The 17,760-nt window shown below is 37.0% G+C and overlaps 1 protein-coding gene across 1 annotated transcript; it reads left to right on the top strand.

Annotated features, from left to right (window-relative positions):
• The first annotated feature begins 816 nt into the window (after positions 1-816).
• LOC104223723 (uncharacterized) lies at positions 817-1,245 on the top strand. Its single transcript, XM_009775199.2, has one exon. The coding sequence runs from the start codon at positions 817-819 to the stop codon at positions 1,243-1,245; it is 429 nt and encodes a 142-aa protein (XP_009773501.1).
• Positions 1,246-17,760: the final 16,515 nt, after the last annotated feature.

The raw sequence follows: 17,760 nt of genomic DNA, 5'->3' as shown, positions 1-17,760 counted from the left end.
TTATATTTACCACTTTGATAAGCACATATTTTTTCTGTGCTCTTATCACTATATTTATTTGGTTTTGCTTTTAGAACTGCTCCCCATCCTTCAAAACTACCGTCTGTTTCTAGTGGCATATTTAAATCAGGAATATTTTTTATTTTTTCTTTAATATTTTGTACTAATTTAATGTCTTCTGTGTTAACCTACTATACCATCTAAGAATAAGGAAATACTCTCACGACTAATGTATATTAGATGGTGATGGTAACTGATGTATTTAGCAAAAATAAGAGCGGATATATATATATCATTTTCCCCACAAAATTTGCTAGTTTCTCAAACCCGTTTTTCATCATGGCCTATTGACTATTTTTATTCATAACAGTGGTAGACCACGAAGTTTCTATAAAATGGAATCTAAAGTTTAATTTGGTACAACCTAGCTAGCTAACCGAAATAATGGTGTTATTTTTCAATAACTCATCTAGTTGACTTAAAGCGCTTTTCAGTTTTCAAGCTAAGTCAGCACATTAAATATTAGTGGTACAAATCTGACTAAAAAATAGAGTATATGATCACCGACCCTTGCTTAAAATAATCCACCAGGTCAGGTCGGCTTTGAACATTAAAACAGCAATGTCAGCCTTATGTGGATCTGAGAAAATGTCATGTGGCAACTGGCCTATACTAGGTAGTTTCCTTTTCCTTTCCAATCATAAATCTTGTTATTCCCTTAAGACTTCATCTTAGTATATAAATAGCCAATCAAGCCAACCAAATTATGCATATTCATTCAGCAGTACTTGATTATTATTTTCTCATATATCGGCCATGGAAAAAGTCTTGTTTTGGTCTTGTACACTTCCATCTTTGTCTTTCTCTGATCCAAAATTGCTTAGCCTGAGAAGATCAAAGGGTAAAATTTCTGCACGACGTAACGATTCTTGTGACTGGGATTATAGGGGGCGATTGGTGGATGAAAGCATGATTGTGTTAAGGAAGAGAGTTCATGAGATGAAGGTAATTGAGAGAAATTATGAGCCACCTGCAGAATGGATGGAATGGGAAAAGCAATATTATGCTTGTTATGATGAGGTAATATGTAATTTGGTTGGGTGTTTACAAATGCAATTGTTGAGTACAAGGCCTAGTTTGGCTCTTGGGATGTTAGTCCTCCTCCTCATCAGTGTTCCAGCTTCGACGGCCATGATTTTCTCTCATTTGGTCAATGGCGTCCTGTCCACCGTTCATCTTGGTTGATGTCTTTTAATAGTCAGCCAGGAGCAGTTGTGAATTGTAATGGGACTGCAGTATGTATACATATTTGATAAACATAGTGTAGACCTGGTAGTTGTATTCTTTCATTCTTAATTTTGGCTTTTGGTCAGTACTTTTCTTTCTCCATTAGGTACTGCTAATCTACTACATGGTTGTAATTTGTAATGTATCCAATTTGTTTCCATTACATATTAAGTTCTAATTGACAGTTCTAACTCATTAACATCGTCCAAGACCAAGGCAGGATTTTTCTGTTTCATTCTATCTCTGCCCCTGCCCCTATTGTTAAATTCACGAACAGAGATATGCTCTCACAAGTCGCACCTACATGAAAGGAACCCCAACATTATGATTAACATAGTAAATGGTCAGATTCATAATTGATTCTAAGAATCCTAGAAGATAAGTGAGCTATATATATGTGAAGGAAATGAAACGATCCTTTTGAGGCTATCGCATAAATGAGATACTAGAACGCTAATACTAATATTGCAAATTTAAAAAAAAGGCAGCCTAATGCACAAAGTATTCCGTATTCTGGCAGGATCTAGGAAAAGGCCGTATCCCAAGTGGTGTGATGTAGACAACTTACCCTAATGCAAGCATCAGTGGCTGCTTCAACAGCTCGAATCCGTGACCTTAGGTCACACGGAGACAACTTTAGTGTTACTCCAACCCTCCCATTCAATGTTAATATTGCAAATTGTGAAAAAGAAACAATGAAGAAAAGAAATGGTCCAACGTACCAAATGTTTTTCCGTACTTATGAGAAAATGGTCCAATTTAGCAAATGTCAGTCCTACTTAGAAGAATCTGAGATGAGAAGCTTGGGAAAGACAGTCAGCTCGCTTGCATTCCATATTAACCAAAAACTGAAGAGGCTTTATATATGCAAGTGTTAGAGTTACCCCAACAACTCTAGCTAATTAGGCTCAAGTAAATAACCACTCACTTATGCTAGCTACTATTATCAGGATTCGTGTTCGGTACATACTTTGAGGCCCGATTAATCTAAATTCGTATAGTATAAGATCCATTAAAGATGGAGTGCTCCCTATAAAAAAAATTCATTCCTAGAATTCGAGCCCAATACATACGATTAAGGATTGAGAGATCATATTCATCCCATCACGACCCTTGGTAATGCTAAAATAATTGTTTCACCGAGTAATAATATAATTTACGGATTTGTGTAAAAAGAAGAAGTAGGGGCTGGGGAGAAAATAGAAATGGAGTTAGACTTTGTCATCCCTTTTTTCCCACCTTTTAAATTGTTCATGAACCTTAACTATTCGTTTGCCCATTACGTCAAATCCAAACTCCTTTCTCTAGATCTCTTCCTCTTCCTTTTATATATATGTTTCGTTTAAAGAAAATTGGAAGGCCATAGTATTAGGATGACGTTATCTCACATTTTAGTGTCTAGAAGCATACTTTTGTGACCATACAATAAGGTTGAAATTATTACTCCTATTAAGCGCTTAAAGTTTCTAGAAGCTAAGCATGGTTCCCCGTCTCATTCTCGTACGGTGGGCTTTAGACAAGACAAATACCAAAAATGACAATTTCCTCATAAGTGAGAGAAACAAACACTTGATTACCAGGTCATGTCCCTTTCTATTGCGGCCAATTCACGCAATAGAGTACCACGAAATTTCAGCACTAGTCTCATTTTATCCAGAAGAACCCTATATAGTATTATTATACAAATTCAATTACAACGAAAGTACTCTACACGTTTAAAAAAAGAAATAATTCCAGAAGAAAGAGGGGATAGAAAAATACAAGAGATAAAAAAAGTTTAACAAAACGATCGAGTTTCAATGCATGTAACTAGTGAGAATGAAAATTTCAGTCTCGTAAAATAAGCATGACACAATTGTCCGCAAGATCATAAGCATCATTCGCATTTTAATCTCTCCAAGAGTCAAAGTCCTTAAATCTAGAATAGAAGTTCTTCTATATATTAAATTTTTATTAGGGTGTTGCGACCAAGAAAACAGGACAAGAAAAAGAATAGGAAAGTTTTCTTGTTTAATTTTCTTCCGACCAAATATAATAAACACTTTCCTCAATTATACTTTGACAAAAATGTATTTGCCCGATTCATTTCTCTTCTTTTCCTGGTAAACCCACTATTGGTGTATTGTATTCATCACGTTCAGCCTTCGCAAAGATTTGGGCTTATTTGACTTCACCCTCTAAAGCAACTTTCTCCCACTACAAATCATCTTTGCTTTTATCGTCTCTGTTTTCATCAACTTAACCTTGCATAGTTGCATACTTGCATGTATAACAAGCAATCAAATGTAAAAATATTTACACAATCATTAATAAATGTACGTGATTAAATGATAACTAATACTAATTTCAAACTTACATTGCATTAATAATATTTAAAACCCTATGCAGCTTTCACTGTAAACAAACAAATCAAACCGCAGTTTCCCAACCTTGAGTTACAAGACAGACTTGGGGCAAAACAAAAGAATCACATCACTTTCTCCTTAATTATCTATGAAGTTCCTGTTGCCGTCCCTTTCTTGCGGCTACGCGCATTGCGCCGACGTCGCAGTTTTGGAACCTTCTCTTGTAATTTCCATGCGTAACACAACACCTTGTTCCTCGCCCTCTATATATACTTCATAATCCATTATACACACCCTCCATATACAAATCACAAGATTTCATCAACACTTACAATTGCTATATCTTTCCAGTAACAATAACAACTACGCCTCAATTTCAAGCAGTACACAAAACTTAATTTTTGTTTCTCCGAGAGTAATTGGAAATGAATTCATTGATCTCTTGTTCTAGGCTTCTAAGTTCAAGTCACTCTTTGTGGATAAATCCTCCTTCAAGCTCAACGTGTATGAAATTAAAGACGCGGAGGCAAGTGGCGAATGCAAGATTCGAACATAATCACGGTGAAAGCAAGCTTGTGGATGAAAACATGATTGTCCTTCGAATACGTGTTAAAGAGATGAAATTGCTAGAAGCTGGCAAAATAGGACCACCTTCAAATTGGATGGGATGGGAGAAGAAGTACTTTGCGCATTACAACGAGGACGTTTGTGAAGCTATAGGGTTGCTACAGTTGTGTTTAATGGAGACTAGACCAGCTTTGGCTCTAGGGGTGTTGACGCTGCTTTGTTTAAGTGTGTCCTTCTCAACTTATGTTTTGATCCTGCATGCCATGGAGATGACCAAGAGTTTATTCTTTCATGTTTAATGTTAACTAATTAAAAACAACAAGTAATCAAGTGTTTCCTTTACCGAGTACTTGATCTTTTCATGTTTCATTAATTAACCAGCCAAATACAGAAGTTCCAAAGAAAATGTCGTTTTGGTTAAGACTTAACTTGAAATGACAAAAACCAATTACAGGGTTCATTTAAGAATTTTAGAAATATTAGCTATTCCCTAGCTAGAATATGTCATATATGTGTATGTGTGAGAATGACCAGAGGCGAATTTGAGGATTTAGAGTAGATGAGTGTTATTTAATTGCATGTATATGGGCAAAAACTTCATTTTATGTGTTTGACCCGGTCAACGGCAATAGAGCCTATGAAGATTGTGACATGTCAACCTAACTCCAAAAGGTCGAGGTCAGATGTGGAGGATAAATCGTTGTCGAAGGTCGAAATGGTTTAACAGAAGACGAGGACAAGGACGAGCATCCGCCTTCGGTAAGAAGTGATGACCAGTTTTAGTATTTACATTCCCTAGAGAATATAATATTCTAATGGATATTCCTTTCTGTTATACTATCTAGTGTTTTGAGACACATGTGCTCTTATAAATAGGAAGAGATGTATATCCGAAAAGGGATTGGATCTTTTGTAAAAAAATTCATCAACATTCTTTGTACAAGATTCACACGTTATTGAATAGAAACAAAGTTTGATTTTATACTTTCTTTCTTTTATCCCTCTCACCCGATACAAGAAGGATTGGAATACAAGGTTGCTCATCGTTATCCATTATTGTCAGAAAAACATCTGAAAATACCATCTTTGTCGTGTTGTCTTTATCTTATTTACTATTTAGAAGTCATTTATTGCTATCCTTTACACTTCTAGGTCTTTATTGCTTCTTTATTATCTAAAGTTATCTTTTTTGGTGTTGCACATATTTATCATAAAGCGACAGATCTGTCATTGGATATTGATATTGACTGTGATTAACCCCGATTTTCTAGTAATTTAATTGTATAGAACCAAAATCTATTTTTTGGGTCATACAACATGTATGCTAATTGTTTTTATATATTTACATAATTCGAAACAAATGCAATGAGTCAGCTGGACACATAGAATCCACATGCTGACTCTATGAACTTTCTCAACTTTGCACCTGTTAGGTTGTTTAAGCATTAATATGACTTAAAAGAGGGTGAATGGGAAATGGAGGAAAATAAAATTTTTAAGCGAAATTTTAAGTCCCTCCCTCCCCCCGACAAAGGGACATTGTCACATATTGGAAGAGGAAGAGGTTTTTGATGGGTATATAAGCAATTGCTCTTCTTCTAACTCTTAAAATATAGAGAAGAAGGCAAGCCTCGCGCCGTCGTCGTCACTCGCTCGACTGAGCTTCGGCTTCAGCTTCGGATTTGGTCAAATGACTGATTGATTAATTTTTTGGGCCAAATTTATTTGTTAATAGTAAATATTAAGAGAAATGTCATTAAATATCCGTTTTAATAACAGAATATTAATCCCTCTTTAATTCTCAGTTTATTATTGCATAAATTAGCCATTTATGTTATGGCATTTATGCTATGTCCATTTTTCACAAATAACCATTCTGAAGAGTTGCACCTCTTCAGTTTTCATCCCAACATTGGCTAAAAATACAAGTCTATTTTCTCAGATTTTCCATACGATTTTCTTAGTTCTCATCCTTCTTTTGTATTGTTTTACTTTCAAAGAAAGCAACAGTAAGTGTGATTTGCTACCGAACTTTGTGTTTGCGGAAACACTGGAGTTTAAAGTACCACTATACCAGTGTGTAATTGGTTCTATCCTGGGAGGAAATAATCCATAACATTTGGTACTAGGAGGGAATTAAATTCCTTAAGGAAACACTATGAATTCAGTGGGCTCAGATTAACTTTTGTTTTGTTTACATTTTCTGTTTATATGTTATTCTATTTTTTTTCCAGAATTAGTTTACAAATACAGTTTACTAACAAGCTTAAGGAATTTAATTATGTTCTGGAGATTAAAACCTTTGTGGTTTTCTACTCCGTTGGAGATTAAAATCTACGTGATTTTAACGTTTGTTTGTGTCATTCTTTTACAGAAATGACTAATGATAACGGAAACTAAGCTGTTCCGATGGTGACTGCCAATGCGTCGACAAGCCGAACACCAGCATTGGCACTAGCGGAAAACCTCGAAAAAAAAATTCGGGATTGATTTCAAGCGGTGGCAGTAGAAAATGTTCTTCTACCTGACTGTGAGCATCTAATATTTTCCCCGCATAGGAAATTACTCCTAAAAAATCAAAAAAATAATTTTTATCGAAATTGTAGAATTTTAGGATTTTCTCTTAAATTGATTGTATGCATTTTAGTTGCATTTCATGCATATTTAACATTTTAAAATCATGAGAAAAATACCTAAAATGTCTAAAATATCTCATGCATAACATTTTAGGTCTTAATTTCATTCAGAGTTTAATTGCATTATTGAACAAAAATCACAAAAAAACACAATAGTCATGTCCACATTTTAGCTTTTAATTTTAAATTAATTAGTGTTAAATTAGTAAAAATAAGTAAGATTAATTTTACAAAATAATTTAAGTTAGAGCTTAATTTAGAATTTTATTTAGCTTGTTTAGTTAATTCAATTAGATTTTTAAAATCAAAAGAAAAAGAGAGAAAAACAAAGAAAAGGAAAGGGCTACTTTTTTGGAAAATTCAAACCAGATTGGGCTCAAATTAAATGGCCCAATTTCCCTCTTTCTTGCGTAACCCATGCTCCCCTACTCGGCCCAGACCATTGACCCATTACCCCTTTCCCATCTTTATATCCTAATCCCTCACATTAATAACATGGGACCTTCCCAATTTTTGAGAGAACGTCGTTTTCACCATTCCAAAAGGGATGCTCCTCTCAAAACAAAAGCCTGATTCTCCCATCCTCAAACAGAGGCTAAGAATCAGACCCCTTCCCCCTCCCACATGAGAGAATCGACGATTCCCCCTTTTAGAACAATGAGCAGCCTCACCTCTCATTCTCACTCTCACCTTCATCGCACATGAAACAGTTGAGAACTAACCTTGAATTTCACAAAATCAGATCCGAAGAAAAGAAGCAAAGAAAACAAAAAAGAAAAAGAGAGTGAAACTGTGAGTTCATGCAATTTTCGAGTTGTTTGTTCATGGTTATGGGTTTTCTAAAGCTAAGCTGTGTCAAAACATTGCCAAATATCTGATGTAGACTGCTGAAACTTCTGTTGGGCTCCGATTTGAAGCATTTAGCTCTTATTTGGCTTTCGGCGTATTATCGCACATTTCATGAGTCAAGTATGTATTCTGTTAAATGACATTACTTTCTTGATGCTCTATTTCTTGTATAAGCATGCAGTTTCCTTGTATAAGAGTTTCTAGTTTGTTTATTTAATCTTGTGCAGATATCCTTTTGGTGATTTCTCATTTTGGAATTCCAGACAATTGTTGAGTCTTAACTTTGAAAGTGGATTGTCAATATCTTTATTCCCGTTTTGACGAATAGCAATTTCAATTTTCAAGTGCCATGAAATGGCTAAAGATGTTACGCTTGTGATAAGATACTTTTTTATATTTATTATTCATCAATGATTTTGTTTTAGTGCTTATTTTGTTGGCATAAATTTCTATATTCAAGGTTATACGGTTGTTGCTTCATCGATTTCTAAATTGAAGATAATTTGTATACCATTTAGTTAAATTAGCATTGCACTGTAACTGAGTGAGATTTAGTGGATGTTAATTCTGTTATAGCTTACTCATATTGTTGCACTTAAAGTGGTGAAGTATCTGATTGTAAATTTGTAGTCTTAATTTTTCCTCTGAGCATTTATAGGAAGAAGCATTGAGGAAAATAGTGAGGCAGTACTATATTTGCTTTGTCTCCCATAGCAGAGAATCATAGTGCTTTAACTTTCTGTCAACATTAGAGGAGAATACCAATTAAGCTCCATGAAATTATGAATATCATAGCTTGCTTTAGGCGCGATTAATTTTAAATCATCGTGGCTATGGGTACGGTTCCTGTGGCATGGTCACAATACGTAAATCCCAATTCGGGTGTGCATTTCATGTGACCCGACCATAACTTCGAACAATAATAAAAAATAAACATGTTGTAGATCGTGGGTACGGTTCCCGTGACACGATTAGCAATGTGTACAAAAACAAACAAGTGCGCGACATCGTGACTCATTCAAATAAATTCCATAAATCCTAAAAAGTGGTTAAATAATATAAAAGCGGTTTAAAGGTTAAAAATGCACATTAGGTTTTAAATATGTAATAAATTAGGTAATTAGGCCAATTATTAATAGATAGGCGACCATGTTGAAATCACAGAACCCGGGAATGCCTAACACCTTCTCCCGGGTTAACAGAATGCCTTACCTAGTTTTTCTGATTTCGCAGACTTTTAAATGAAGTCAAATTTCCTCGAGTTGGGATTTTAAAAATAAACCGATGACTTGGGACACCATAAATATCCCAAGTGGCGACTCTGAAATTAACTAAATAATCCCATTTTGATTAATGTCACTTTAATTGGAAAAACTCTCTTATATCCCCCTCGGGTAAAAAGGAGGTATGACAGCTCTGGCGATTTTGCTGGGGATTAAGAACCCAAAATCTCTGGTTCAGGGTTCAGAATTCGAGCTTAGAATAACTGTGATACTTGGTTGTGTTTGTTATCTGATTTTTATATGTTTGAGCCTAATGTGCTAAATGCCGCTTTTTACCGCTTTGATAAAGTTTTAACTATATATAAAACTGTTACGAAACCCTTCTTCTCTCTGAGTCTTCTAAATCTTCTGGGGAGTGTGCATTTTGCTTGACTTCTTTTCTGTTAGAGTCATATCCTAATTTTAGAACGAGGTTTGGACAAGTTGCAAAGCCGGTGAAGCATCTGTATTCACGGTACGCTGCCCCCCTCCCCGGGCTCGAGTTGTCCGCTCGGGTAAGCCAGGTCAAGAACAATACATCCATGTTTTAAACCTAGAATAACATAGCCTCACGCCGGATCCTTAGTAGGTCCATTTGTTTGCATCACATGCATTTGACTTTGGGGACTCAACACAGGAGTTGGGTCCGTCTAGGACAGGTGTACCAAAATTTAAAAGACCATCCTGATACATCTTACGTGCTACTTGCGCATCTGTTCATTTCGGCTTGCATGTTGATCGGCTTCTAGAATAGGAAAATAAAATAAAAAAAATAAGAGTGAGGTACGCATTTGAAAATCTTGAAACTCTGTCGAAATTCTGAAGAAAAAAAAAGAAGAAAAAAATCATTTCAAAATGAGCCAAAATTTTTAAGTGTCATGTTTCCCTTGTTCCGTCAAAACTGACCGAACTACGCGGGTCTGATTCTCACAGGATGTGAGATACGTAGGCAACCCTCATCGGTTCCGGCCCCAATTTTAAAAATCCAAAATATTTTCCTTTAATTCCTTCTTTAGAAGCATTTTCTTAGAAAATTCAAAAAAAATAGTTTCCTTCTTTCTGAAGTCTTTCATATGGAAAAAAGAAAAAAAAAGAAAATCAATCAAAAATCAAAGTCTAAACTACGGGTTTCCTTTATTTGTATTTTTCCCAAAATTTTTAAAAAAAAAATAATAAAAAAAAAGAATCAAAAAAAAATTAATATTTTTTTCCTCTTTAAAAGTCCTTCTTTCGTAAATATCAAAAAAATTAATTAAAAATTGAAGTCAAAAAATATTTTGGTTTTAGAAAAATAGAAATACTTTTGTCAAAAAAAACCCCCATAGAAATCCAAAATATTTTTTTAAAAATCCCTCTTTCGAAAATTAAGAGGCAACATCCAAAATCCAAAAATATTTTCTTTTCTTCTTGAAAAAGAGAAAACAAATGAAAATTCCAAAAAAAAAATTCTTTTTACTTTTGAAATCCTTTTTCGAAAATTAAGAGGCAACGTCCAAAATCTAAAAATATTTTCTTTCTTCTTTAGAAAAAGAGAAAACAAATGAAAATTCCAACAAAAATATTTTTTTTTACTTTTGAAATTCCCAAAGTTCAAATCAAAAGAAAAGAAATTTTTAGAAGTTTTTCTTTCAAAAAATCCAAAAAAAAAAAATATTTCCTTTCTTCTTTTGAAGCATTTCTTTCGAAAATTCCCAAAAAAAAACAACAAAAAAAAAAGAATTCAAAGAAAAATATGTTTTTCTTTTGCTTAAAGCTTTCATGGTCTGAGTTTTATAAAAGTAAATAAAAGTAAAAAAAAAAGAGTTAGCTTATTTACTCCATTCTCGATTTTCCTGAACTACGCAAGATCTGATTCATGCGGCGTCATGATACGTAGGCAATCCCCATCGGATTCGATCATAGCCATAAATAAATTGAGTGAAAAATAATCCGAAAAAAACAAGAAAGAAAAAAAATTAAGTGAAAAATAAAGAAAAAGTGAAAAAAAAGAGCGACATAAAATAAAAGAGTGACAAAAACCAAAACAAAAAGAGAGAGTGCCAAAATAAAGGAGCGACAGAAGCAAAACAAAAATCAAGAGTGATTGAGAAGCAAAAATGAAGAAAAGAGGTGCAAATTGAAAAAAAAAAGGTAGTTAAGGTCGGAATGAAACATGCAACTCGTTCAAACACATAGTAGAAAACGTTTAACTGTTTAGGTGCATTACATCCCAATATGCAATTTCCTATCTTTAAGCATCTCAAAACTAACAAGGTTGTTGGGTGTGCAAATTAGTCAGGTTCTGTTCAGGTCGTTGGTTTTGTTGGTAATCTGGCTTACCATCCTTACTTCACAAGACCCAAAGGAAAGGTTCCTATGACCTTTGAAAGCCATCTACAAATCATTGATCCTAAGGATAGCCCAGCACCGGTTGTTCCACAACTAGAATCAGCAGTTGCTGAAGAGAATATGATATTGCGTCTCCGCATATTGGAAATGGGGGACGCCTGATCTAATGGTAGGGAACCGCCAAGTGCAATCCCTGGGTTCCCTGAGTTGATCCCCAGGTCCGGTGAGGTTACCAATGCCCCTATGCCCAACCCCCTCATCCCATGCGGGCACCCTCCAATGCCGTCCAATGTTCCCGGCATGCTTTATGTGGTTCGCCCCCAGGCGCTAGTTTCCTGGGCACATCCAATATTGTTCTCTACAGCACCAGTCTGTACCAGAGCACAACCAACTTTACCACGACCATATATTGAGCCTCCAATGTTCACCTTTTAGGGTCCACAACTTTAATCAGAAATAACATATGTGACCCCATACTCTTTCACTCAACCTCTGCAATATGATCTCTCGGTGGAGCAATAAAAGGTTGTTAAAAATCCCGAGCAAGAGGAAATGGCTCGGAAGATGAAGAGCCTGGAACAAAGCCTAAAAAACATGCAAGGTCTGAGTGACCAAAAGAGTATCTCATACTCTGACCTCTGTATATTTCCCCATGTCCACTTGCCAGCTGTCTTCAAGATGCCAAAATTTGAAAAGTACGACGGGCATGGAGACCTGGTTGCTCACCTGAAAGGATACTGTAACCAGTTGAGAGGCGCTGGTGGAAAAGAGGAGCCGCTAATGGCCTATTTTTGGGAAAGCCTCACCGGAATCGTTTCTGAGTAGTATACGGATCAAGAAATTACTCATTGGCACGTGTAGGGCGATATGGCCCGAGATTTTGTCCGCCAGTTCCAGTATAATATGAAAATCGCTCCCGACAAAAACTCTTTGTCCAATTTGAAAAAGAAAACCGCAGAAAGCTTCCGCGAATATGCTTTAAAATGGCGTGAGCAAGCTACCAGGGTAAAGCCTCTAATGGATGAAATTGAAATGATCACGGTCTTTTTACAGGTCCTAGAGGCGGACTACTTCCAGAACATGATGTTCGCTATGGGCAAGTCGTTCACTGAGGCTATCAAAATTGGGGAAATGGTTGAAAACGGTTTAAAAACAGGGCGAATCTTGAGTCATACTGCTTTTAAGGCCACATCACAGGCTGCTCAGAATGGTTCGGAGGGTTTGATGAATAGAAATGGGAGTGAAGAGAGAGCTTTGATGGTTTCAAGCTCGAGGGGGGCTCGCAGGTCATTCAGCCAATCATATGAGAGTCATATGGTCCCACCACACTATTATCCCCTTCAAGATGTTGCTTATGTCGTGCCACCACCTTCTCATGCAGTGATGAACGTGCAACCTTACACGCGGCCATAATATTGATAGATCTTAAATGCTCTTGCCTGATGTTTTAATGATCTAACAAACTTACTGCTAAGAACCAGATAGGGAACCTGACCTACTTGGATTGCTGCAAGCGTTAACAAATTTCAGCTAAGGATGAATTGCTACAGCTTCAGGAGCTAGGAACCCAACAAGGACCTGATGCTCTTGTGGTTTCCTCATAGCAGTACAAAGTCATTTGGACACAGCTGGAAATGAACTGACCGACGGTACTATTTCTGTCGCACTGCACCACACTGTCAGCCCACTCATTCTCTAACCAAACAAAGTACTCACATCATTTCAAGTGATGTGATCAAGATGTACCAAATGTGCTTTATACAAAAACATCACTGAAAGGTTTCTGTTTCTCATTCAAGCCTCTTGCAAAAACAGAAAAATTATCCTCTGAAGCTTGAAGAACAAGGTTGAATGCCACTACAGACCAGTTCCTAAAAGATTGATTGTTGCTGTCCTAGTTGAGTTGTAACCTTGTTATTGTACTTACTATATCTCCTAAATCGCTTACTTAGAAGCATACTGATTAGGAATCCTCTTGTAAATCCGTAAACTCGTTGAGTTTATGTTGTGACTAGATTTAGTCATAAGGAAAAGTCTTTGTAATCGTAGAGTTACAAAGTGGCTTGTGGTGATAGCATCACAAGTTAGAAAAAGCCTTTGTAACTAGGATAGTCACAAAGTGGCTTGTGGTAAAGGTACCATAAGTTAGTTGAGTAAATCCTTTACAATATGAAGTATTGTAAAGTGGCTTGTAATAGGTAAGATTACAAGTTAGTGAAGTTAAAAGCCTACAGGTGCAGGTCGTATTTTTTTGATCCCCTTGTGCGGGATTTTTCTACGTAAAATCCTCTGCCTCATTTACTTACTGCTTTACTATGTGCTCTCTGCAGAATCTTGTAGAGGACCAGGTACTGTACGATTTGGTGGATCCATAAAAACTAACAATTGGTATCAAAGCGGGTTCCTCCTATCAGGATAACACCTAGGAAGGATCCTCATGGCGGCTCCACTAAATTTTGAAGAAGGTCAATCCATATACCACCCACCCAAGTTTGATGGAAAATGCTATTGGTTGTGGAAAGCTAGAATGCACGATTTCATCATGGCCGAGGATTGTGAGCTATGAGATGTCATTTGCGATGGTCCGTTTGTTCCAGTCAAGGTACTAGATGAATTCCCATTTTCAAAGGAAAAAACTAGCAAAGAATACACTGAAGTAAACAAGAAAGCGATGAAAAAGAACTTTCGTGCCAAGAAAATTCTAGTATATGGATTGGGACCTAAAGAGTACAACAGAATCTCTACCTGCGACACTGCTAAGGAAATATGGGAGGCTTTGCAAATAGCTCATGAGGGAACTACACAAGTAAAACAAGATAAACCTAATACTGGTGATAGTTCCATGATGGCAGTTGAAGGCGAGGAGATTGGATATGACTCAACGCTTTCTTTGATGGCTAAATCAGATAATGATGAAGACAATGGCAACGAAGAGGTAAACTTCAGGGATGTTCAGAAAAATTTGAAATCCTATTCTCCAAAAAAACTCATATGTTTAGCTGATGTTTTAATTACTGCTTTTTGTAGTCTTGCGAAGGATGGGGATTCCTTGTTCTTAGAACTAGAAGAATCTGAACATACTAGAGAAGACTTAGTGGCTGCAGTTACTGATCAAAAGAAAACCATTGAAATTCTTAGAAAAGAAAAGAGTGATTTGTTGGCAGAAACTGCAGACCAAAGGGAACTAATAGTGAATCCATTGACTAAGTCAAGACCTGAAAGCTCTGAAAGAGGAAAGGAGATAGTTAGTGAGGAATATTTTAGGCTTGAAGATGAGGTGAAGGCATTGAGATGTAGGATGTGTGCTGAAATTTAGAAAAACGAGCTCCTCCAAGCCAATCTAGAAAAAGTGAAGAATGGTTTTGAAAGGTCTATAAAGTGGACCTGGTCCTTAGAAGCTACCACTGCCTTTCTCACTAATGACAATGAAAAGAGGCGGGGAGTAGGGTTCCCAAGGGAGAAAACTCCTCACAACCCTCACAGTAAGAGAGCCACTACATCTGATAACTGGCCTCATACCCAATGTGGGAACACTAGGCACTTCAAGGAAGGTGTTCCGGCCAAGAATCAATCAGTACTGAAAGACAAAACGGCTGTTGAAACTGTGACCACAAAAGAGGGACCAAGTTCCACTCACAGAAAACGCACATTATCTGCATGGACTAAGAGAGCTCTTATTCATCCTCTTGGTTACTATAAGGGACCCAAACTTGTTTGGGTTCCTAAAACTAACTCATAATCTCTTGTGCAGGGAACAGTGAAGGGAAGCGGTCAACAATGATTCATGGATAGTAGATGTTCGAAACACATGACTGGGAATACCACAGACTTTCTTTCACTAAAAGCCCTGCAAGGAGGGAGTGTATCCTTTGGCAACGGCAAAAAGGGGTACATTCTTAGAGTTGGAAAAGTTGGGAAGTCACTCACTCACTCCATTGAAAATGTATACTATGTCAATGAACTTAAGTATAGTCTCCTGAGTGTCACTCAAATTTGCGATAAAGGAAACAAGATGGAATTCTTGTCCAAAATATGTACAGTCACTGACCTTGTGACCGGTGAAATAGTTCTGGTGGCCAAAAGATACAAGAACATCTATGTTGTTGATTTCGAATCTTTACAAAATGGTGATCTAAGTTGTCTGAAGGCGGTTGACGATGATGCTGAACTATGACACAGAAGACTGGGTCATGCAAGCTTTTCCCTTCTGAACAAACTAATTCAGAAAGACCTGGTCCATGGTCTACCTATGTCACAATTCAAAACTCAAAAAATCTGTGATACCTGTGCTTGAGAAAAACATGTAAAGTCCTCCTTTAAGTCAAAAAGAGACGTGAGCACCTCAAAACCACTTGAGCTCATGCATATGGATCTGTGTGGACCTATGAGGGTGCAAAACAGAGGAGGAAAGAGATACATTTTCGTAATCGTGGATGACTATTCCAGATTCACATGGACTTTGTTTCTCAGAATAAAAGATGAACTGTTGAATTATTTGTGGCCTTTGTGAAGAAAATCCAGGTGAAAATGGAGTCTAGAGTTGTATGCATTGGATAAGATCATAGGACAGAATTTGACAATGTCAAATTTGATGAATTCTGCAATAAAAACGGCATCACTCACAACTTCTCCGCTCCCAGAACTCCACAGAAAAATGGAGTAGTAGAAAGAAAGAACAGAACTCTAGAAGAAATGGCAAGAACAATGCTGATTGACAGTGACTTGCAAAGAACTTCTGAGCTGAAGCTGTCAACACTGCCTGCTACTTAGTGAACCGGCGCATGATCAGATCAATTCTGAACAAGACCCTGTATGAATTGCTGAATGGAAGAAAACCCAAGCTGACTTACCTAAGAACATTTAGATGCAAATGTTATGTTCTCAACAATGGAAAGGATCAACTTGGTAAGTTCGATGCCAAAAGTGACGAAGGGATATTTCTTGGCTACTCTTCTCAAAGCAAGGCTTACAAGATATATAGCAAGCGGACTCAATGTGTTGAAGAAAGTATCCATGTTATTTTTAATGAATCTCATACATCATTTGAGAAGAGTGCTGAGGAAGATCAAGATGGAGAACCCCTACGTGTTCCTGGTGAAGTCATTAACATGACAAACGGAAAGGCAGAAATGATGAGTCAAGTGAATAAGCCAAAAGAAGATAACGCTACCCCATCATCAATAGAACCAATCACTTCAATTACAATCACTGAAGTTGAAGAAAGAGTGGTTGATGCAGTTCAGGGAACTCCAATGGCATCTAAGAGAAGGATAGAGGCGAATCAGCCAAACATACCTTCTTCCTCTCAGAATGAACCCCAGACATGTAACTGGAGACATCAAAGTTTTCATCCTATAGACAACATAATCACTCCTCTAGATTCCGGAGTTCAAACCAAGTCAAGAGCTAGAAATTCACTTGCCTTCTCAGCATTTCTCATCTAGATTGAACCCAAGAACATCAAGGATGCCTTAAAAGATGCAGATTGGATTACAGCCATGCAAGACGAGCTGCATCAGTTTGAGAGAAATAGTGTGTGGCACCTGGTACCCAGACCCCCAGATAGAACCATTATATGAACTAGGTGGGTATTCAGAAACAAGCTCAATGAACATGGAATTACCACAAGGAACAAGGCCAGGTTAGTGCCCCAAGGCTACAATCAAGAGAAAGGGATTGACTATGATGAAACATTTGCCTAGTGGATCGCATGGAAGCCATCAGAATTCTGATCACCTTTGCTTCTCATATGGAATTCACTTTGTTCCAAATGGATGTTAAAAGTGCATTTTTAAATGGACTGCTTAAGAAAGAAGTCTATGTGAAGCAACCCCCTGTGTTTGAATGTCATGAGCACCCTGAATATATGTTCAAATTGGACAAAGCTCTGTATGGGCTAAAACGGGCTCCTCGAGTGTGGTATGAAAGATTGTCAAAATTCCTCTTAGAAAATGGTTTTAAGAGAGAGAAAATTGACAACACTCTTTTCTTGAAGAAACGAGGAAAGAACCTGCTCATTGTTCAGGTTTATGTTAATGATATCATTTTTGGAGCAATTGTTGACTCACTGTGTGAAGAATTCGCAAAACTTATGGGAAATGAATTTGAAATGAGCATAATGGGGGAATTAAACTTCTTCCTGGGTCTTCAAGTAAAACATTCCCCAAATGGTACTTCTATTTGTCAGCAAAAATACATCAGGGAACTCTTGAAAAGGTTTGACATGGAAGCATCAAAAGTGATAGACACTCCCATTGCAACTGCCACTCGACTGGACATGGATGAAACTGGATCTCCTGTGGATCAAACAATGTATAGAGGCATCACTGGGTCTCTCCTATATCTCACTGCCAGTCGACCTGATATGTTTTCAGTATAGGGTTGTGTGTGAGGTTTCAATCAAATCCCAAGGAATCTCACTTGAAGGCTGCCAAAAGAATACTGAGATATCTCAAAGGCACGCAGGACCTGGTGCTATATTATCCA

Source organism: Nicotiana sylvestris, chromosome 2, assembly GCF_000393655.2.
Source record: "Nicotiana sylvestris chromosome 2, ASM39365v2, whole genome shotgun sequence".
Lineage (NCBI taxonomy): Eukaryota > Viridiplantae > Streptophyta > Magnoliopsida > Solanales > Solanaceae > Nicotiana > Nicotiana sylvestris.
Note: the sequence above shows the minus strand (reverse complement) of the source record. Positions and strands in the feature narration are given on the sequence as shown.

Bases quoted from the DNA above. Each gene is read 5' to 3' on its own strand.
- LOC104223723 (XM_009775199.2), top strand. From the start codon at position 817: ATGGAAAAAGTCTTGTTTTGGTCTTGTACACTTCCATCTTTGTCTTTC.